The sequence below is a fragment of the Acomys minous genome, assembly GCF_964271855.1.
Source record: "Acomys minous genome assembly, chromosome: 1".
Classification (NCBI taxonomy): domain Eukaryota; kingdom Metazoa; phylum Chordata; class Mammalia; order Rodentia; family Muridae; genus Acomys; species Acomys minous.
Window position 1 is genome coordinate 152146696 of NC_140483.1, and position 22062 is coordinate 152168757.

At 47.7% G+C, this 22062-nt stretch overlaps 1 protein-coding gene across 6 annotated transcripts in view; it reads left to right on the top strand.

Moving 5' to 3' along the window:
- PALM2AKAP2 (PALM2 and AKAP2 fusion) overlaps positions 1 to 22062 on the top strand; it is a 463139-nt gene that overhangs the window by 128764 nt on the left and 312313 nt on the right. For all 6 annotated transcript variants that reach the window (XM_084781901.1, XM_084781897.1, XM_084781900.1 and 3 more), the window contains exon 2: positions 11383 to 11428. In XM_084781901.1, coding sequence (XP_084638027.1) covers positions 11383 to 11428 — 46 coding nt within the window. The remainder of the gene's footprint in view (positions 1 to 11382; positions 11429 to 22062) is intronic.

Sequence of the window (22062 nt, forward strand, 5' to 3'; positions counted from 1 at the left end):
CCAGGGTTTACTCTGCGCTCTGTAAGCATCCAAGCCGTGGTTTGAACTCCTGACATCCCTGTTGTTTCTCCCATGTCCCCTGTATTCTCCTTGCCTTTTCTCCTTTAAGCAAAGGTGAGGTTTCCTGGAGCTTCAGGCACCAGTTCTATTGGTACACATTTGGCCCTCACCGTGGCCCCTATCATCTTACTGTCACACACTTGCTAGGAGTCCCTTTTGCTATGGATGACAGGAGCTCCACAGGTTGCCACTGTTTCGCCCACCAGGACACCCAGCTCCAACGATTTCTTCAGGAGTCTCTATCAGATCTCCATGCCTGTCCCCCGCTTTCCTTCCTCCCATCTGTCAGCCAGGTACCACACTTCACCCCCTAACCTGTACCACCCCTCAGAAGGCCTGAGTTCAGCTCAGCCACTCAATGGCTTCCTGTCCCACCCGCCTCCCCTGCTCCCTCTGTCCTGCCACGATGGACTCCTTGCCGCTTGTCCATTATCCGAAGCACAGCCGTATGGTCCCTCAACCTGAACACCTTCCCCTCAGTGCTTACATGACGTCAACGCCCCCTCTAGCCAAGTCCTCCTCACACACCTAAAGTAGCCACTCCCTCCCTTTCCTGTGTATGTTTTCTTCAGAAAGTCCCTGAAGCTAAGATAACTGTCACTACACTATAGTGGGACGGATCTCTCTGCTTTGGGCCACTGTCTCCTTTCCCGGGGGGTGGGGGTGGGGTGGGGGGGGACCACTGATTTCCAGCAAATTTCCTCATATAAAGTATAAGCCCAATATGTATGCCAAGATGAGAGGAGGAATGGTAGAAAGGAGGGAGGCAGGGGAGGAGAAGAGAGGATGGAAGGAAAGGGTGGGAGATGTTGACTCAGTTGACTGCTTTCTGAAATGTTATTCCTCGGAACTGGTGAAGTGCTTCAAGAGGAAGCTGGATGTTTCCAACATTTAGTCTCACAAAGCATATCCTTGTAGCCAGCTCAGCATCTGATACGATAACACATGCGTGTAGAAGCTGGACCAGCACAGGCCGTCTGTGCCTCAATCTCTTCTTCCGGAAAATGGGGATAAATAAAAACAGTGTTGTCTTCCTAGGGATGTTATGAAGATTTCACTAGTTAACATTGGTTGGGCACTTAGAGTGGACCCAGGGACATAGTACCACATGCATATGAAATTAATTTTTCTACTCCATTGCAAAATACTTTATCGACTCTTCAGTTCAAGCTTTTACTTCATTTAGAAAAATAATTGCAAACTCAGATTTTTATTTGAGTCAATTTGTCTCTGTCTTATGACAACTCATAAAAAAAAAAAACACCCTAGTTTGACTCTTGTTAAAGTAAAAGGGCAACCACATGCTTTTGCCCAGTCCACTCCCATGGCCATATTCTTATCAAATATCTGGCTTTTGTAGACTAGGGCTGCTACATAGTTTTATAAATAATGGGATTATCGAGTGTTGAGTTTTTCTTTGCTCAGAGGGAAAGTGTGAAATCTCAAGGCTGCTCTGAGGTTGGTGAGGGCTGGGGTTTTGAAACCAGATACCATTGTTGCTTGCCTCATTAGGTCACCACCTTGAAAGACTGCTGTCTCTTTATTAATGAAAAATCTGCTGCATTTGTTTTGGCTTGAACCAAGCTAACAGTGCCTTTAATTCAGTGACAGACTGTTTTCCTTGGAAGCAGAGAGCCCAATGGTTTTGAATCAAGCTCTGAATTTTGGCTGGAAGTCCCCAACTGGAAGTCAAATGACTTCACCCAACAGTGGTTGGGGTGGGGGGAAGTTGGGCAAGCCTTTAGAAAAGAGTTAGTGAACACTGGAGGTTCTTCATAATGGTGCTTAATGAAGCAGAACCTAACACTGGTTGAGAGATATATGGACAAGCCATGTGATTACCGTGTCATGAGCGCGCTCAGTTTTATTTAAGCGAGCTCTCTTCTTGTTTTATTTTTGTTTCCACTTAGAACAGAAAACAGTTCCAAGCTAATCTTAGGAGGTAAGAGCGAAGCGAAGTGTCCCCTGCTCTGTGGAGCTGCAGAGAAAAGGCTAGCCTGGATGACCCCAGGTTGGGTGGACTGGAAGAGATAGGAAACTTTGGTTAGGAGGAAGTTGGCAGAGGCGGAGGCAGACTTCCGAGGGAGAGAATTTGCTGGCTTTTCTTTTCTATGTCTTGTCTTTCTCTGCCAGCAGCTTTCAGTGGCAGGGAGGACCCACTTAGTGCACAGACAATAAGTAGACAGCCCTTGGTCCCCATTGGCTGGATCTGGGGCCATAGGGCTGAGCAGGAGTTTCTCAGTGTTCTGATGCGCTTGTATGAATGACCAAGGTGAGCTTCCAGGTTCTTAGTGACAACACCATCGTCCTTGTCCTCTGATATGCTTCATTCTGGAGCAGAGACTTTTGTTCATTTGTTAGCTTCTTAAACCAGCAATCCATGGGCCTTCTAGAGATGTGCTTGGAAGGACTCAGAGAGTTCCTGAAACTTTAGGAATTATGCAGGAAATACTGCCCGCACTTGGAAAAAACTCAGTCCTTACTAACAGTCACAGCAGGATCCTGTTCCTGCCTTAAAGTGTAGAGGCACTCTTTGGATGGAGTTTTTTTTTTTTAATTAATCAAAAGAAAGTAGAAGGACACACACATACAGAGAAAGATGAGAGAGAGAGAGAGAGAGAGAGAGAGAGAGAGAGAGAGAGAGAGAGACAGAGAGAGAGACAGAGAGACAGAGAGACAGAGAGAACTCATTTCCACATGCATTTTGTGGCATGAAATCCCCCCTCTCTCCCAGAGTTCTCTAATCCATGGCTTCTCCTAGCTTAAGTAGCTTCCTTACTTATAAATGAACATCACGGTGGCTTGTGCGACAAGATCGTCAAGGCTGTGACTATGAGTTTTAGAGTTTAGGAAGAAGGACATGACATGTGGAGCCATCATTTTGCCAGTGGCATATTATGTTAGGAATTAGGCGGGATAACCACTTCTTCCCCAAGGGACAAACAGGCATACCCTGAGTGGGTGGGATTTCGAGAACTCTGTGAAGTTAACAAGAGGAGACTTGGAAAGCTAGAAGAGGGAGGGGGAGGCTGCATTCCAGGCATAGCTCGTGGTATGAGAAAGCACCAAATTTGGAGTGGTACAAACAGAGAAGAAGGTGTCAAGTTCTCTGGGGAGGAGGAGAGTGAACTGGAGGCCAAATATGGGGTTAACTCTGGCAAGATGCTTTGGTGGCTTAGTTGAGCCTAAAACAAAGGATACCCCCCCCCCAGAGTCCTGGGGACCATCCATCTTTCCCTTATCTTTCTCATTTTAAGAAAGAGAAGGATGTCTCACAAAAGATGGAGGCAGAGTTCAGACAGAAAGCCACTGTATGCTCTATGGGAAAGGCTGAAATCCCATTAGAGAACGAACTGCACATAGGAAAAGCTACCTGTTGCAATGACTTGTCCATTTCCAAAGACGCTATAACAAGAGCTGGCTTTGGGGTGAGTGGCATGTAAGGAGTTAGAGAGCCACGTGGGAAACCGAGCACAAAGAAGAAAAGACACAAAGCAGCACCAGGGGGCTCCCCAGTTCCAGCATGGGTCAGCCATCTTCTCCCCAGTGATGGCTGCAGGGCACTCAATTCCACCCCAATGCTGGAACACAGCGTTCTCCTTCTGAGCACCCATCCTATCAAGCTGCTCCTCCTAAAACTGCACTAATACTTCTAACAGTGAAAGTGAAATCAGTTCTTCATCAGCAATCCTGAGGACGGACACTGCTGTTCAGGAAAGGCCTGGAAAACTGCAGAAGGGCTGGGTCAGACTTGGGAACTCACGAGAGTCAGAGAACTTTCTCCAGATCTGAAGTCTGGCTCCCACTCACACCTTTCCTACACAGGAAGGCCATTGGATGCTGTCCATTGCCAGGCCAGCTTGAGACCTGTGCTCGGGGTCTTGGGAAGGTTCCCTTGGAGTGCTGGATCCCTGCCTTTTTTTTTTTTTTCAGGGAGCTCCCTGGTGTTTCTGGCTCCCCAACAGACAGCCGCCTTTGTGTCTACAACTTTTTCTCCCCACCTCCTCAAGTATGCCTTCCCTTCTAGTGGGATAAATTTAGCCCTTGAATGAATGCAAAAAGAAGAACACGTGGAAGCAGATGCGTGCCAAATAGCATTCAAATATAGGCTTGGCATGCACGCAACGGGCCCGAAACAGATCCAAGATTTTCTGTTTCCTTCCCTGCTGCCTTTCTCTGTTTCTCTCATTGCATCCTCAGACCCCTATAGCCTTTTCTGCATCTCCTTAAGCTGACTAAATGTGGAGACCAGGTTGGGGATCTATTTGTCTTCAGTTTCGTAGGATGTAGGGGTCGTCTAGGAGTCAAAGAAATCCCAGATGCCTATGGTCAGTTCCTTTTACTGGTTCAGTTCTCTTGGAGACCCATCCAGGACCCAGAGCACAGGCATTTATCCTACTGCAGTTGCACAAACATGCCCCAAATAACATCATCACACCCCCTAGTCACAACTGTGCTGGTTATTTTATTTTATTTTATTTTAAATTTTTGGTCAATTTAACACAAGCTAGAGTCATCTGGGAAAAGGAAAGTTCAATTGAAAAAAAAAGCCCCCATCTCATTGCCTATATGCAAATCTGTGGGGGCATTTTTGGCTGATATTTGATGTGGGAGCGCCCAGCCTGCTGGAGGCAGTTCCACTCCTGGGTAGGTGGTCCTAGGTAGAAAGCGAGGGAGCCAGCCAGTAACCAGCGTTCATCCACAATCTCTACCTCTGTTCCTGCCTCCAGTCCTGCCTGACTTCCCTTCATGATGGAACATCATGAAATAAACCCCTGTGTCCTCCCCGAGTTCCTTCTGGTTGTGGTTCTTTATCTCAGCACAGAAAGCTAACTAGACACTGGCTTTGGAGTCTTGTCTTTCGTCCCGGCCCTTTACCACAGTGCTAGCAAGAAGCAGGTGGGTAGCCGGCTCGCCCTACTTCCAGTCTACAAACACAAAAGTGGTCCCTGATGTGTACATAGGAAAGTTGCCTAGAGCACTGAGGTAGCTGGTATGTGGTCATACTCAGTGAGCATGAGGGCTTGGATTTGAGCCCCTGTCTCATGTTCTTTCTACTCCAGGCTGCTCTTGGGAAGTAATTTGTCAGGGGTCCCATCTGGGAGGTTTTGCGCTTCATTCAGTAAGAAGCCACATTTGAGCCGATCTTGTTGACTCCTCTGCATGAACTGAGCACCAGGAGGAGACAGCCTCTGTGGGATGGTGGGCACAAAGGCTAGGCTGGTCCAGCTTCACTCTTGGTTCCCCAGCCATTGGGTTGGATAGAACTGTGGCACCAGCCCATCATCTCCCCACTGCCAAGCCTGCAGGAAATCTCTGCTCTGGTCAGCAGTGCTGACTTGTAGAATGCACGGGACATAATGGAATCATGGATAATAATGAAAGTGTCGATGACCACACTGCAAAATGGGATTCCATGCTGACAGGGCACATGATGGCCATTGTGCTAGGACAAGCTGGACTGGCTTCTAAGCTCTCTGTGAAGCCACTGACCCAACTGTGTCTAGTGGCATCAGATCACCAGGCTAGGGTAGATCTGACCTTTCCAGAGATCTTTCTAGTTTGTAACTGATTCACCTCAAACCTGGAATTAGCTCCACAGCTGAGCACTTTTAATATGTAGGCATGGGCTTGTTCCTCAAATACTCAGAAATAATTATTTTCCCATTTTCTCCTAAGATTTAGTCTACCACCACTTAGAGAATTCTCTTCTGGGGCTGGGGATGTAGTTCTGTTGGTAAAATGCTCACCCACCATGCATAAAACCCTGGGTTTGGTCATCAGCACCATGTAAAAGGAAGGATGGCATCACACACCTATATCCCCATTCATGAGGTAGAGGCAGGAAAAAAAATTTTTAAGTATTCTTATTTAGATGTATTAAATTAATTCACTACAAAAGATGACTATAGATGTACATTAATCATTAGAAGGAGAATCTAGTAAAGAAATTTCTGGGGCTAGAAAGAGGGCTTGTTGGTTATGAGCACTTTCAACTCTTTCTGAGGACCCAAGTTTGGTTCTCAACATTCACACAATGGCCTACAACCATTCAGTTTCAGGGATTCTGATATCTTTTTCTAGCCTGTGAAGGTACTGCACTAGTGCAGTGCACAGGCAGGCATACACACAAAAACTCACATACGTAAAATGAAATAAAAAATAAAGGATATTGATAGACCACCTTTTTTCATTTAGAAAATGCATTTAAATGATGTTTGGATAAATCCAAGGCATGCAATCAAGCTGGTCTGGAACTTTGAATATATCAATGATTAGGCTGAGCCCTTAAGATCCACCACATCTGCAGCACCAGGCCCATGCACGCCTTTGACATCTGTTATCCCTATTTCTCAGTGCCCTTAGAAGGTGCCCACAATTCCAATTTGTCTTTACAATTCATGTCTATTCCATGTCATGCCCACATCCCACCTCCTAATTCCACTTCCCAAAGTTTTTAGCTTGTGAGTAGAACAACATTATCCCCCAAGCACACTGTGGTCAGGTGTGTGTGGAATGATTCTTAAACACCCAACACTAAGTCCTGTTCACTGTCTTTAAGCTACCCTGCTCCTTTCAGCGACTCACATCAGTCAAATGAGAGTGCCATTGCCAAAGCCAACCAGTAGGAAAGGAAGCCATTTCCCGGATACCAATGTGCAGGCCTAGCCGGATTTCCCACCCAATCTGCTGCACAGAGGCTTTGGTCTCTAGTTGCACTCAAGTAGCTCCAGGTTGTTTTATCTCTCACTCTAGCATTCTGTACTTTACTCTTTCTCTGTCTTCATGCTCCATTGGGACTCCCTATGCGTTTCTATCATTTGACTCCGCAGAGAAAAACAGCACAACCTTGAAGGCCCATCAACTTTTCCAAAGTGCTGATAACACAGGAGCCAAGGGATCACCGAGTACAGTTTTCCTCCTTTGGATTCTGTGTAGCTATTATGTACTTTAAAAGATAATATATACTAACTATGCCATGAGGCTTAATGATGACATATCCATGCATTTATATAATACTCTCACTGTGCACATACCCCATTATCCTTTTTGTTTTAGTACCCCCAACTCCCCTTCTACATCCCCAATAGTCTTCCCTCTACTTTTATGTCCTTTTTCTCCCTCTAGACCCTACATATCGCATGTGTTATAAAAGGCCACATAGTCGTAAATGTTTTGGGAGATGCTGGCATGCCTTTTAAATCACTTTTGGGTAAGGAAAGCTTCTGCTTGCTAATAAACGGCACACTCCTAGCTACTACCCAACAAGACATTGACTTGTTATTAAAGGACGGGCTTTGCAAAGTCTTTCTTGCCTTACCAAGCTCTTGTTTTTCCCCCACAGGGAAAACAGTCTGTGCTCATCTGCAATCCCCAAAGGACTCCTGCCCTAAAATAGATCCCTGGAACTTTTATCAACAAAACATTTATTTTGCATATCTACCATTCTGTATGCAGTCTGTGTGATGCTTTACAGTGGCACCTCTATCAAAGAAACTCTGCCACCACCTGGATGGCACTCATGCAGCACAACCTAGTGTCCCAATCGGACCTGCTGATTGGTGGCACAGATTATGCACTACTCTAATGTATAACACCAAATTTTAAATGTTTGGAAGGACAACAGTAGTCAATATAGCTGTGGCGATGGACCGTCACACCTTTCTAAAATCAAGCCATCACTTAATACCTAGTATTGTATAACTACAAAGTGACTGTGTATTGGCAGTGTAGCTTACTTAGTAGCATGTTGACCTAGAATCCCGATGTTGGATCCCTAACAGCCTATAAGCCAGGCGTGGTGCTGTGCGCCTGTAATCTTAGCAGCAGAGGGATAAAGGCGGGAGAAGGAGTAGTTCAAGTCTGACCACAGCTACACAGTGAGCTTGGCTGGGCTGCATGAGACCATGTCTAAAAAAGTAGACATAATTTGGGTTATACATGTCTATGTTTATGGTGGGTTCAATGGCTTCTAAATGCTAGAATTTAGATTGGAATGGAACAGTGTTGGGAGAGAAAATAGTCTCCTTCTGCTTGTTGGCTGAGCCTCAGCCATCCATTTCACATGTCTTCCTGTTCCACTAGGGGTCCTTAGTTACAAGCGACTGAAATGGATTCTGGTTGACGAAGGAAGGAAAGAATAGGCACTTGCATTGCATTTGGCAGCTTGCAGAAGAGTTGAGAAATCTTTAGAAGAGGCTTGGTTCACGGGCAAGGCCAAAGATAAGCTACCAGCCTGAAAGAATTCTCAAATATGTTGTCTTCAATCTTCTTGGCAGGTGCATGTGTTTGGCTAAGTCCAGATTGCGGGCCATGCATAGCTTCCGGTAGATCTGGGGAAGCAGGTGCCTGCCATTTCTTCCACTTCTATGACTTGTTTCTCATATGGTTTAAACATGCCGCCCTCCCCCCAAATATGGGAAAGGGTTGACCAGTTGGGCAGCTAAAAATAACCTGTGTCTGCTATACTTCCTAACTGGCCCAAATCTAGTATCAGACCTCCTAAATTTCCTCCCTTCTTTGACTTTTTGCCATGCCAGCTTTGACAGTCCTCAGCTATGGGCATATATAACCATAGAGTAGTGGGTCTCAGGTGCTTTAAAACCACTGTGGAAGTACACACAATTGGTCATGAGTCTTGGTCCTGCAAATTCCATCAAGAAAATGACTCTGTAGTCCCCATCTTACCACATAGAGATTTAATTCTGTGCACGTGTTCATAAAATTCTAATGCAGATGTCTGCCTAGGATCTAATTTTAAATATATATGCATATATATTTATATTTGTCTGCATGTATGTCTGGGCACCACATGTGTGGTGCAGAGCTCACAGAGGCCAGAAAAGAGCATCAGATTCCCTAGGACTGGAAATACAAACAGTTGTAAGCTGCCACATTGGTCCTGAGAATTGGACCTGGGCTCTCTGGAAGAGCCAGTAGTGCTCTTAACCACTGAGCCATCCAGGCCCAGGATCTATGTTTTAGATTCCCCCCCCCCCCACCGCCACCCCATTTCCCACAGCTCCTTTATAAATCAATTCAACAGAGCCAGGCATAGTGGCGCACACCTTTAATCCCAGCACTCGGGAGGCAGAGGCGGGCGGATTGCTGTGAGTTCGAGGCCAGCCTGGTCTACAAAGTGAGTCCAGGACAGCCAAGGCTAACACAGACAGACCCTGTCTCGAAAAACCAAATAATAATAATAATAATAATAATAATAATAATAATAATAATAATAATAATAATAAAATAAATTCAAATATAATGGAGTTCCACCCTCCAATTCCATCAGTGTCAGTCACTTCTCTCTTTGGGGACAGGCAGGCCAACTAAGACAATGTTCCCCCAGCTTCTCAATAGGATTCCAACTCAAAATTTCTTCCCGTCTCTGTCCAGCCTGAGACCGCCCTTGCCTAAAGTGTCTTTCCCTTTCCTCCAGCATCTCTCCAGTCTAACATCCCCTTTGATTCACAAGTACTCAGATCTTACTTGATCTAAAAACCCTTTCTCTCCGGTGACTGTCTTCCTACTCCATCCACATTTCCCAAGATCTGGAAGAGGCTGTTGGTACTCCAGAAGGCTTTCCTCCTCCTGTCGTTTCTTATCCCTGGCTTAGCATACACTGCTCCTCCGCAGTGCCACGCCTAACTTCTCCTGAGCCGCGGGAAAGCACGTGGCCCTGACGGAGTTCCCTGTCCTCCTGTTGTGGCTTTCCGAGGAAAGTTCTTAGTTTTTCCCTTCTGCTCGTCAGATCTTCATCTGTGCCCTTGGCTGACTTCCCCCTGGGTTTGACTTCTCATCTGGGCTACTCTTTAGCCGAGAGAGTAGCAAGGTGATTACACTGATTACGGTAGCTCAACCCTAACTCTTCTCCTTTAAAGTTCAGATCTTGACAAACGATGGCTTCCGAAGAGTCACCTAGGCCCTTTCCCATCCTCGTCTCCCCATTCGTCCCCATTTTGTGAAAACTAATTAGTGTTACATATACATCGTATACAATTTGCTGTCAACCGTTTAAAATATAGTTTGACTTTATCTACATTCACCTTCTTTGGCGCCGTTATCCCCCTCCCCGCCCCCACCCCCAATTCAACCCAGGGCTAATTCAGTACAGGCTAGGAGAACACTCTACACCTGGGCTGTATTCCTAGCCTTCAGCACCCATCATTCCTTTTTTGGTATCTTTAAAATACACAGCTAAGTGGAAAAGGACTATTTCTTGTTAACACTTTTCTTAATGGGGCTGTGCATCCGGCTGTCTTCATATCCCCAACATCAGAGAAGTGCTGAGCTTATGCTCTTGGGCTTCCCTTGTATTGCAGGTATGTCCATGACCACTTTACGTGGGTGCTGGAAATATAAACTCCCTTAAGCGCTTTACCCACTGAGCAATCGCCCCAGGCTTCTATCACACTCAGTTTTCAGGATGTCTCTGGAGGTCGTTTGTAATCCTTCACTTTTTTTCAGATTAAGGAAAGTGAGGTTCAGAGTGACTTAGTTGTCCAGGGAGACAGCCAGAGGGCTTCAAACCCTGAGCTGTCTATAGTTGGTGTGTCACCAGAAGGGTGATAAACCCTGCCCTTGAAGGCCCTGCCTTCTGAAGCACCTGGACAAGACGGCATTTATCTGTTGGAAACGTCTCCACGTGGAGCCCATGCATCTGTATCCAGCTAGAAGGCTCTGGGGATACTGGGTGGCCGCAGCCGGCATGTAGGGACACGTGCTGGGGCCCGCATTCTGCCAAAGGCCCCTACTGCTGGCATCCCTGCTCAGAGCAGAGGCGCCGCCTGGTCTTGTCTAGACCCTGAGCGCAGCGCGAGTGGCTAACCGAGGCGCACCAGCTGTGCGCCGCCCTCCCCCAACCCCCCCAGCTCGCTGAACACCCGCGCTCCTGGTGCCCCACTCGCGAGCGACGGCGGTGGCCACGGGTCCCCCACACCCCAGGGGCGGAGCGAGGCGCGGAGACGTCAGGGCGGGGACCTAACGCGGCCGAGCGCGCTCTCCCGGAGGCTGTGGGCGGCCCACGTCCCCGGCTGGCGCGGCCGGTGGTGGCGGTGGCGGTAGAGACTAGGATCTTGCAGTTCGCGGCGGCGCTGGGGCGCAGCCAGGCGGCCGTGCCGGTAGAGACCCAAGGCTGAGCTCTGAGCCAGACTTGCGCACAGCTTTACCCGCCCCCCACCCCCTAGGTGCGGACCCCACGCGCCCCTTGGGTGTCCCCAGGGTCGAATCGAACCCCCACGCGTGTCCTTCCATCTCCTTGGGTGACTACAGCGTGTGTTTTGTTTTTCTTCCTTCTTTCCCTGCTCGTGTGCCCTTCTCCAGGATGGCAGAGGCGGAATTGCACAAGGAGAGGCTGCAAGCCATAGCAGTAAGTCCACTTTTCATTTCATTTTCTTGCTCTATTGTCTGGGGTGGACGGGGACCCGTGGGCTCGGGGCCAGCGACATGCCAGCCCCGGTAGCCTCAAGCTCTGTGCTGGGGTGAAAGTCTGTCCAGGCTTGGAGACGCTGCCTTTTGCCTTTATATGTCTGTAGACTAAACCCCTGGGGCGTACTTGGGACTAGGAAGATTTGAACATGGAAAATTGGCTTAGAAATAAGATGCTTGCCGCCGCGCGATACAGGGATAGACTAAACAGAAGGTGTGTGTGTGTGTGTGTGTGTGTGTGTGTGTGTGTGTGTGTGTGTGTGTGTGTGTGTGTGTGTGTGTGTGTGTGTGTGTGTGTGTTACGGGGACTCCTGGAATATTATCACCCAGTGCCCAGAAGTACGTTGGCTTCCAACTCCAGAGAAGGAAGAGGACGGTGACCCATGGTGGCTATCTTTCTCTTTCTAGCCAGCTATCCTGTGTGGTAGAACCCCCCCACCCCCGCCCCCCAGAATCCAGGAGTGCCAGTTTTCCTTCCTCTGTTTGACATTAACAAGGCCTCTGGCACAGGCCACCACCCTGGAGAGGGCAGAGGCTTGGAAGGAGTATTTCAGGAGAGTCTCTTTCTCATGGGTGTGGATTATCTGAAAACCGTTGGGTCGGCATACAAAGGAGCATCCGGTTTTGGCAAAGTTCTGCACTTTCAGAGCAGGGTACCATGTGCATGCTGGGTTCAGACACTGCCTAGTCTGACACTGCCTAGATTGGAGAGGCCTTGCCAGTTCTGCCAGTGTTCCACAGATGTGGTTTTCACTGGAGCCACCACAGCTGGATTATATATTTCCTTTGCGGATGAGGGAATGGTTACTGGCGCTATATGAAATAATAGCAAATTAAAGGAGGTCTGCTAGAATGTTGGCACGAAGGAATCTCCAGACATTCTTTCACCTAAGTACTTTTTCCCCTGTGCTCCAGGAGTTCCCTGGAAACACATAAATTTGTTGGAGAAATACTGTGTAATGTTTTGGAAGCGACATATGTATGAAAATGTTTTCAAGAGCCTTTGGATGGAGTCTTCATTGGGAAAGTGCATGCAGGCCTTTCTCATTAGGAATATTTGATGTGGGCTCAGTAGCTCGGAGACCCCCTTCCTCAAACTGTTCTGATCTGAAAAGTTATGCCCAGAAGGAGAGAACTGTGCATGGGCCACAGTGAAGTACAGCGGTTGGCCTCTGAGGGTATCTTTGAACTTGGTCCTCGGACTCAGGGAGGCTGTTTGTTCTTTTCCACACAGTGCATGCACGTTTGGATGGTTAAAATGAAGTTGCTCGTGGATTCTAAAGTCAGTGTCGAGAGGCAATGTGGCCGTCTGTCTTGAGTTTGCTACAAATGGTGCCATGGAGCTGGTGGGTGTTTTGTGTAACTGGATAAAGGGCGGCTTCAACTGTTGACAAGTGTCTGTTCCACACAACGCTCAGCCGCTCCCATGGGCTGCCGCTGGCTGCTTGTAACAGTTGTCACATTTTCTGCCTCTGTGTGACCAGTGTCCCTGCATGCCTCGGGGACAGCTGACTGCTTGAAAGGACTTCACTCTCTAAGCACGGTGCCAACAGTAGCTAACACCAGGGCCATCGCTTCCAAGTAGGCTTAAGGAATCTCGGCCATGGCCAAGGTGGTTTTCAAGAATGATTGGGTGGGGAGGGTCTTAGGGTTCTCTTGATCAGCTAAGTTGAACACCCACCCATGCCTGTTCAGTTGTGGGGCTACGCTCATCCTAAGGACCGAGGAGCAGTTGAGGTGTCTCGGGAATGGAAGGGGATCAACATCCGCAAAATGTGTTGGAGAAGATTTTCTAAGTGTTATCACTGTGTGTGTGTGTGTGTGTGTGTGTGTGTGTGTGTGTGTGGTGGGGGGTGGGGTGAGGGGGATGTTAAGAAACAGAAGAGAACGGTGAGGGTGAACTTGTGGCTACCATCAGTAGATATTTTTTATGCCACACTTTGGCTTAGTCCCCACTCTCTCCAGATTAAGCAAACTTGGCCTCTGTTGGCCACTTTCCCAGAATTCTCAGGGGGCTCTGAGATTGCTTACAATCCTTCCCCAGAACTTAACCTGCCTGAAGTCCCTCTGGAGACAAAAGGAAAAAGAATGAGTCTTCACATCTGTACTGTTTGGTTTTCTGGGTCTTGCTCAGTCTTGACTGAACCTCAGTTTTTCCCTCTATGAAATGGGCCCAGGACTTTATCTCGGTGTATTTCTGTCTTTGAAGACTAGGGAAGTGAGGCGCTTTGGCCCCCAGGTGCCATGGATGATGTTCAAGCAGAGCTCTTGTCCGCACTGCTGAGGGAGATCAGATTCTAGCCAGCATCACTTCCTCTACAGCAGGGATTGGGACCCAAGGGCCCATTCATCTGCTTGTTCAGTAGGTTTCTGTGGAGTGTCTCTCTCCTAGGTACCACCAATGCTGACAGTCACCAGACGAAAAGCCTTGCCCTTGCACTCTTAATTTTGAAAGAGGGTGTGTCTCATTACGTAGCCCTGGCTGGCCTGGAACACACTGTGTAGACCAGACTGACCTTGAATTCACAGAGACCCACCAAGTGCTGGGATTAAAGGTGTGTGGCTCCACTCCCCGCCTCAAGCTTAGTGTTTGAAAGGTCAGGTGTCCGATGACCCAGGATAGCTGTTTCATGACCATCTGTGGGAATCACGCAGTGTGGATTACTGTGTGGCTATGGTGCCTCAACTGAATCTGCTAAGTCAGGCCAGAGACTAATCAATGAGATTAGAAGGCTCTCATGTCCTGTCAAAAGACAGCAACTCCATCCTTGCAAGTATCTTTCCTCCTTCTTGGCTTTCATCTCTAGGGATACTCCCACAGCTACAACCTATAGAACTTACGAAATGCTTCCGGCAACAGAGCAAGTGAGGAGAAACAATACAAGGATAGCCAGTTAGTGAACGTTGTACATTCAGAGAGGCCTTGGTTTGGGTGATGGCCTCAATTAAACACAAAGATGCTCCTAGTCAGGGATGAGCATTTGAGCAATTACTGTCAATTACAAGTAGGAGGTGCCTATGACCTCAGGTGTGAGACGGGGAAAACCAGCCTCAAGGCGTCTGGAGGAATCCTCTCACCAATCCTCGGCCCCAAGAGTCACTTGAGCAAGGCTTGGCTAAAACAAAGCCTGGATAAAATAACAGAGAAACTAACATCATAACCTTGCCAACAGCCACTGGGCATTGATTTATTTTTGTTTGCTTATTATTTATTTGGAACAATTAGTGTGAGAAAGAGAAAGGCAAAAGCAAGAAGTTAAGTCAGTAGTTAGCAGCATGAATCTGATGAAAGACTGAAGTGTGTGTTTGCGTGTATACATATGTGTGTTATCTGTGTGCACGTGTATGTGTGTCGTGCGTGCATGTGTATATGTGTGCATGTATGTGTTGTGTCCACACAAGTGTGCCATGCGTGTGCTATCGGTGTGTATGTATTTGTGTGTTGTATTGTACGTGTACATGCATGCATTTATATGTGTGTGTGGGTATGGGAGAGTACATGTGTATTATCTGTGTGCACCTGTGTGCCCATGTGTGCGGTATGCATGTGTGTTATGTGTGTCATGTGTGTACATTTGTATGTTGTGTGTACATGCATATTATCTGTGTGTATGTGTGTATATGTGTGTGTGTTACCTGTGTGCATGTGTATGTGTGTGTGAAGTGTGTGTAAATGCACTTGCCTTTGCCTTTGTGTGTAGAGGTCAGAGGTGGATGTTGAGTGGCTTCCTCTTGTTTTTTATTTGTCTTTCTGAGACAGTTTCTCACCAAACCTAGAGTTCCCCAAATTTGCTAGACTGCCTCTGCCCTCTAGCACTGGAGTATAGACAGGTGCCCCCACGCTTGGCTTTTTACATGGGTGCTGTGAAGCTGAACATGAGGCTCCATGCACAGCCAGGACATTACCCACTGAGCCATCTTCCCAGCCCCCACAAATTCTTTTTTAAAATCTATTTTTACTCATGTGTATATGTGTGAGTTTGTGTGCAACATGTGTGTGCAGGTGCACAAGATGTCCAGAGGTAGTTGAGTCTCTTGAAACTGGAGCTACAAGTGATTGTGTACTGCTCCATATAGGCTGGGTCCTCTGAAACCACAGACAGGACTCTTGGCTGCCGATCCATCACTCTAGCTGCTCATGAAACCCTTTTAAACATATACGGCCTCATTTGACTCTAGCAAGAAACTTACACAGTAGCCATTGCTTTCCTACACCATTTTAGAGATGGCCAAGTCAGAAAACTGTTGAAACATTAAGCAGACATTGCCAAAATCAGAGTTTCAACCCACAGAACGGGCCAGGTACTGCCGCCGAGAGTGGGTGTGGTGCCTCATCTTTCTCAGGTGGGCACTGTGCAGGCAGTCTACAGGCTCAGTGTGAGCCCCCTCCCCCGTGAAGCAGCACACTGATTGCATAGCAATGGGAAAACTTGAGTAAACCAGGAGCCCTATATCCTTCGGAGACTCTTGCAGTCCTGGGTTCAGAGCGTGGAAACTCCCAGTTCAAACTCTAACCCAGTGAGCAACATTCTCTTGGGGGAAGAAGCTATTCAGTCTAAATGGAAACCGACTTTGGGGGAGGGTGATGCTATGTTTCCATATCCAAGGGGGAGGTAGTTTTCCTTGCACTTGAGTGAAAATGACTAAATGGCATAGAGGCCATCTTGGGTGAAAATCCCAAGGGCCCCACAGGAAAGGCCCCTAACATACTGTATCAATGTGTGCTGAAATATGGAATGCTAATCTGCCCTACACTTCTCTCTGTGGAGTTCGTCATACATTAGGAACTCGCTCTGTGGAATGACAAAGATCTCCCTCTGCAACGGCACAGAACCTCACAGCTCACAAATGCACTACACACAGCTTTCTTTCTGACATGTGCAGGCCAGTCTCTCTGACTCCACTGCACAGCTGAGCAGCCAGATGCACACAGCAAGATACACAAGGGTTTGGGGAAGATCTGGTCTTTCCTGATGCGTAGGTGTGTGTGTGTGTGTTGCATATTCATTCTAGATCCTCCTGGGATGGGAGGAGAATGGTGAGCTTCGAGGTACTCGGGCTTGGCCATGCCTTCATAGAATGAGGACCTTTTGAGTTCTTGCCTAAGTTTTCTGTCTCTGTCTCCCCCGTCCCTCCATTCTTCTCTCTTGCTCCCTCCCTTCTTTGATTCTGTCCTCTCTCTCTCTCTCTCTCTCTCTCTCTCTCTCTCTCTCTCTCTCTCTCTCTCTCTCTCTCTCCCCACCCCTGAGTTGTCTTTCTTTGCTTCCACCCTCTCCTCCTCCTATCTCACCACCGTCTTATCTTCCTTTCTACCTCCTCGAAGGTTCAGTTAGCTTGTTGGTGGCTTCCACCTGATTCCATCCTTTGTCCTGAGTGGGCATAGAGAAACCATTTATTGGATTTTCCTTAGATTTATCTTTTTAATGCCTTTAGCTTTTCAATGATAAGACCCTGAGGTTTAAGTTCAAATGGGGGCCCAGGAGGCTACCAGCCTGTGACTAACCATTGCTGCTGAGGTTGGTCTGCTTGAGCTGCATAAAAAGTCCTGGCTATTATTTATATCAACTCAGCTCAGCACCCAAAGTCAGGGACCTAGAGGTGTTAGAAACCCAAAGGTTATGCCTTTTAGTAACAGACACGGATCCTGTGGGAAGGATCACACACCTCCCTTGTGGACCTGTGTCATGGGTGGATACCTGACACAGAACTGGAGACTTAAGAATCTTGGGTATTTCTCTGCCCTCTGCTTCCATCTCAGAGACAGAGGTGGCACTGTGCCCTTAAAGCCTAAGAAACCAGCTAGTAAGGCTCTTAGTGGTGGAGAAGGGTTCGCCCTGGCTTGAATTTGCAAGGCTGCCCGGTGTATAGGTGTCACTTTGGGACCTCTCAGGATCATGACAGGTCCCAAGAGTGCCCAAGAGCCTTCACAAAAGCATGCACAAGGGTCATAGAACTCTCCGGATAGTGTTTGTATCTGGCAATGTCAGGGCTTGAGCCTCTTAGGACAAAGAGCAACTGCTCTCCCAAACTTTGAAGTGCTGTGGGAAGCAGAGTACTTGGGAGTAGTAGGTTATGCATAGGTATTATCTAAGAAAGCCAGGGCTCAGTGGAGGCCCATCTGCCTCTCTATAGGGGATAGTTAGTACTTTAGGAACCACTGCTATTGGTCCTTTGAACTGCTCCCATTTCATCACTGATTCCTTGGGGGGTTGTTGGGAACATTAAGGTCAATTATGACCTTATGTGACATGACTTAGTCTGAGACACAAATGGGCACGATGCATAGGACAGGGTTCTTGAAGGCTGCCAGGGCCTTGCACAATCTGGTAGGGTTCTGGGCCTTGGGCCCCAGCTTTTCCATTAGTATCTGAACTATGTCCTTGTCTCTTGGTTTCCTCATGTGTGATTTGAGGATGAGGATAGACTCCTGTGGAGTTAGTTGCTGTCCGAGTGATTTGGGAAATTTCCTGAGACACACTCAGAGCTTGCATCCAGTTAGTATGCACAGAGGTTTCTACTTACCATAAAATAAACAGCTCGCAACTCATGGGTCTTGAAGTAGAAAAGAGACACCAAAGGGACAGCCCTGTCAACCTCATTTTTGCCAAATTAGGAAATTTCAGATGAACGTGCCATCTGTTTATGCTTAGACTTTTCAGTGTAGGCTGACAGTGACAGGGTTCCTGTGTGTGTGTGTGGTGTGTGTGTGTGTGTGTGTGTGTGTGTGTGTGTGTGTGTGTGTGTGTGTGCAGGGGGTGGGGGTTACACATGTGGCCAAAGGATGACACTGGGTGTCCTGCTCTATCACGCTCCACCTTATTCCTTTGTGACAGAGTCTCTTACTGAACCTGGAGCTGGGCTGGAGGCCAGCGAGCTGCAGTGATCCTCCTGTCTCTGCTTCCCATAGCATCAGGGTTACAGCCCTATGGGAGACCATTCCTGGTCTTCTTATGTGTGCTCTAGGATTCGAACTCAGGTCCTCGCACCCACCCAGCATGCGCTTTTCTCCACTGAACCATCTCTCCAGTCCCAGTGAGGATCTATTGAAGCTGTGACCTCAGTGGGTTACAGGAACAAGTGTATAGCCTAAATCAGGGACACGGATTGGAAAGTTGGGGCCCTACAAAGCAGCTGCCACCGGGTGGTAAAGACGCAGGCGGTTTGTGTTGTCTGAGAACGTGGGGTCTATGTTACTACTCGGCTCATTTTCAAGAGAAGCCAAAAATATGATTTTTAAACATAGGATCTCCAACTCAAATGAAGAATATGAGTGAGTTTATAGACTGAAAAGATTTGTGGTCACATGCAATTAATTCTTTTTGGCCATCAGGTTGGCATTTTATGACCTTTAGATGAGTGGGTCTTTGAACATTACAGGCTGCTTTCTATATGCACTGGCTTAGCTGAGTCCCATACATCCAGATGCAGCAAAGTAGTTCTCTGAGCATCCTCTCAGGTCACTGTTAGGTTGCAAAATCATGTTGTGTTTTCACTAAGGATTCATGACTTGGTACCCAAATGCTTGGATTCTGATTCTTCTTCTTCTTCTTCTTCTTCTTCTTCTTCTTCTTCTTCTTCTTCTTCTTCTTCTTCTTCCTCTCCTTCTTCTTCTTCTTCTTCTTCTCCTTCTCCCTCTCCCTCTCCCTCTCCCTCTCCCTCTCCCTCTCCCTCTCCCTCTCCCTCTCCTTCTTCTTCTTCTTCTTCTTCTTCTTCTTCTTCTTCTTCTTCTTCTTCTTCTTCTTCTTCTTCTTCTTCTTTTTCATGCCCTTTTGCTATAGTTTTGATACCAGGTCAAGCCCTTGCAGCCATGGATATGATTGTAAGTCAGTGTGTTCACATGCTGACGGGTGGCTACTTTGTAAATGAGCAGGACCTCCAGAGGCCCTGTTGTTGTAGAAGTATCTTAAAGAACATTTACCCAAGGTATGCAAGTTATATCAGCTATGCAAGTCTGAGCCTATGTCACATCTCACCCTGCATGTGTGTGTGTGTGTGTGTGTGCATGCATGTATGTGTGTGTGCATGCTATAGAACAATGATGCTGGTTCCCCCTAGGATCACTTGGAGACCTCCTTAAAGCACAGGCTGTTGCCCCCCATTCCCAGAGTCTGAGTGAGTGGTCATGGGAAGGAGACTGAAGAATTTGCTTTTCTACCAACTTCCCAGCTGTTTCCAGCTGCAGCTGCTGTTCTGGGGGACACACTTTCAAAACCATTGCTAATGTTGGAGAAGATCAATAGTAAAGAAAGACAAAGGTCTGAGTCTCCACAAGCGCCCTATGCTCATCATGGCATGCCTCAGAGTTTAAACAAACAAATGTAAATCCTGCCCCATTCAGCAAGAACTCATGGCAGCCTAGCCCAAAGACAGTGCAGGAGCATCCACACATCATCGGGTAGCTGACCGACAGGAGGCCTTTTCTGGGATGTAATTTAGTGGTCCTGAGGTTGACCTCTAGAGTTTAGTGATTTGTGGGAGGAAGCCATCATTTACCTTGAGCTCTTGTTCACTTCTACCTAAATAAAGTGAACATTTTGTCTGTTACTCCCTTGGAGATAACTTTGAGGAAACTTTGCTTGGGATTCGATGAGTAACTGGAAAGGCTTTGCCTGGGTTGTCTGAACAGGTTATGAGGGTTTGCAAGGACCTGAAATTGGCTGGGAGAGCCAGGTGCCCTTGATGATGCTGAGCGGGTTGGGTGGTTTGCACTGGATTCAGCTGGCCCACACTATGCTCTATACAATTCCCTTGAGGAAGTTGTCTGAAGGCAGCTCTGTGAGACTAGGAGATTTCTAGTACTAGGGAGATTATAGCTCAGGGGATAAAATGACTGTTATGCAAACGCCAGGACCTGACACCCAACATAAGAACCAGGCATGGTGGAATGGCCCTGTAACCCCAATGCTGGGGGCCTAGGGGAGGGGTGGGCAGAGACACATTCCTGGTGCCTACTGGCAAGCCAGTCAGTCTAGCTGAAATAGTGAGCCACCAGTTGAGTGAAGAGATTCTGCCTCAAAAAATAAGGTGTTGATAGAAAATATCTGAAGTCAACCTCTGGCACAAGTGAGCACCCTGTCACACACACACATGTGTAAACCCCACATGATAACTAGCTATAATTCCAGTTGCAGTCGTAGGGGGAAAGGGGAGACGGGAAGGGAGGGGGGGGTTGGCGAGAACTCCGTGACATGGTGATGTTATCTATAGCTCACTGCAAATCAGCCAAGTCTCCAGGGAACACCTTTAGCAGAGTTCACAACAGCTGCTTCACCCATGGGTGACTCTGACAGGATGCCGGGACGAGCGGCAGCTGCTGTGTGACTGCTTAGTATAGTTAAGGATCCTCCCCAGCCTGCATCGGGGCACACAAGCATGGCCTGTCGTTGGCATAGGCAAAAGGAGTTTATTCTCCCAAGGATGTCATCCAGGCATCCCTATTTGTAGCATCCATTGTCGGAGCCAGCTCTTCATTTCTGGGGGGGAATTCAGACTCACCCAGTCTCTTAATTGTCGTATAATACAAAGCACAGAAGCTGCACTGTACTGAATGGAGCCTAAGAGAACAAGGGCAGACTGTGGGTGACGGGCCACACAGCACCGGGTGCTGGGTGGAGGGGAAGGTCTCTCAGGCGCACGCCGGGCTTGGGAACTCCATGCAGCGGAGACCTCTATCAGACAGAAAAGGCCAGAGGAGCAGAGGTTGGTGTCGAGAGGCCATGTCCACGCTGTGTGTGTCCTGTGTGTGTCCTGGGTTAATTATTATCTCCCTATTTCCCAGCAGTCCTGTGTTGAGTTGAAATGTTCACAAGGTGATTACTAAAGAGAGAAGTACAAAAAACCGGCAGGGGCTGGAGAGACAGTTCAGTCCATAATGCACCTTTCTCGCACACATGAAGACCTGGATTCGATCCCTAGAACCTATGGGAAAAGGCTGGATGTGGTGAGACTTAATCCCAGTGCTTGGGGAGGGGGGTGTAGTGAGGGGAAGGGACAGGCAGATCCCTGGGGGGCTCGCTCCAAGCCAATGAGGGACCCTGTCTCAAAGAGGTGTGGGGGAGTGGTGATAGCACTTGGAGAATGACAGCCAAAGTTATCCTTTGGTCATTATACGTGCGTGCACAAACATACATGTACACATACACATTCACATGCTTGTAAACCCGCAATACACATGTGAGCATGCACACACACACACACACACACACACACACACACACACACACACTTGTACAAGAGTGAAAGACATGGAGAAAAGAGAATAGCCCATTTGCACAGTGCGTGAACACTTATTAAACATACTTTGGGCTCATCTTTGGCCTTAAGTTTCAATACCTCTAGTATCATATAAGCTGCAAGAGAGGTGGAGGGAGGCCAGCACCTTTTCCTTGCCTAACATGGAAGCACAAAGAAAAGCCATTTGAGCCCTAAGATTAAAGCCCCAGAGCTGGATGAAAGCCCTCAGAGTGCAGTTTTCCATTTCTTACGTCCCCCACTGCAGATGATTTCATTACTCTGAGGGCCTTTGAGCCTGACATTCTGTGTTTGGCCACATGTCTTTAAGGTCTTTGTAAACAC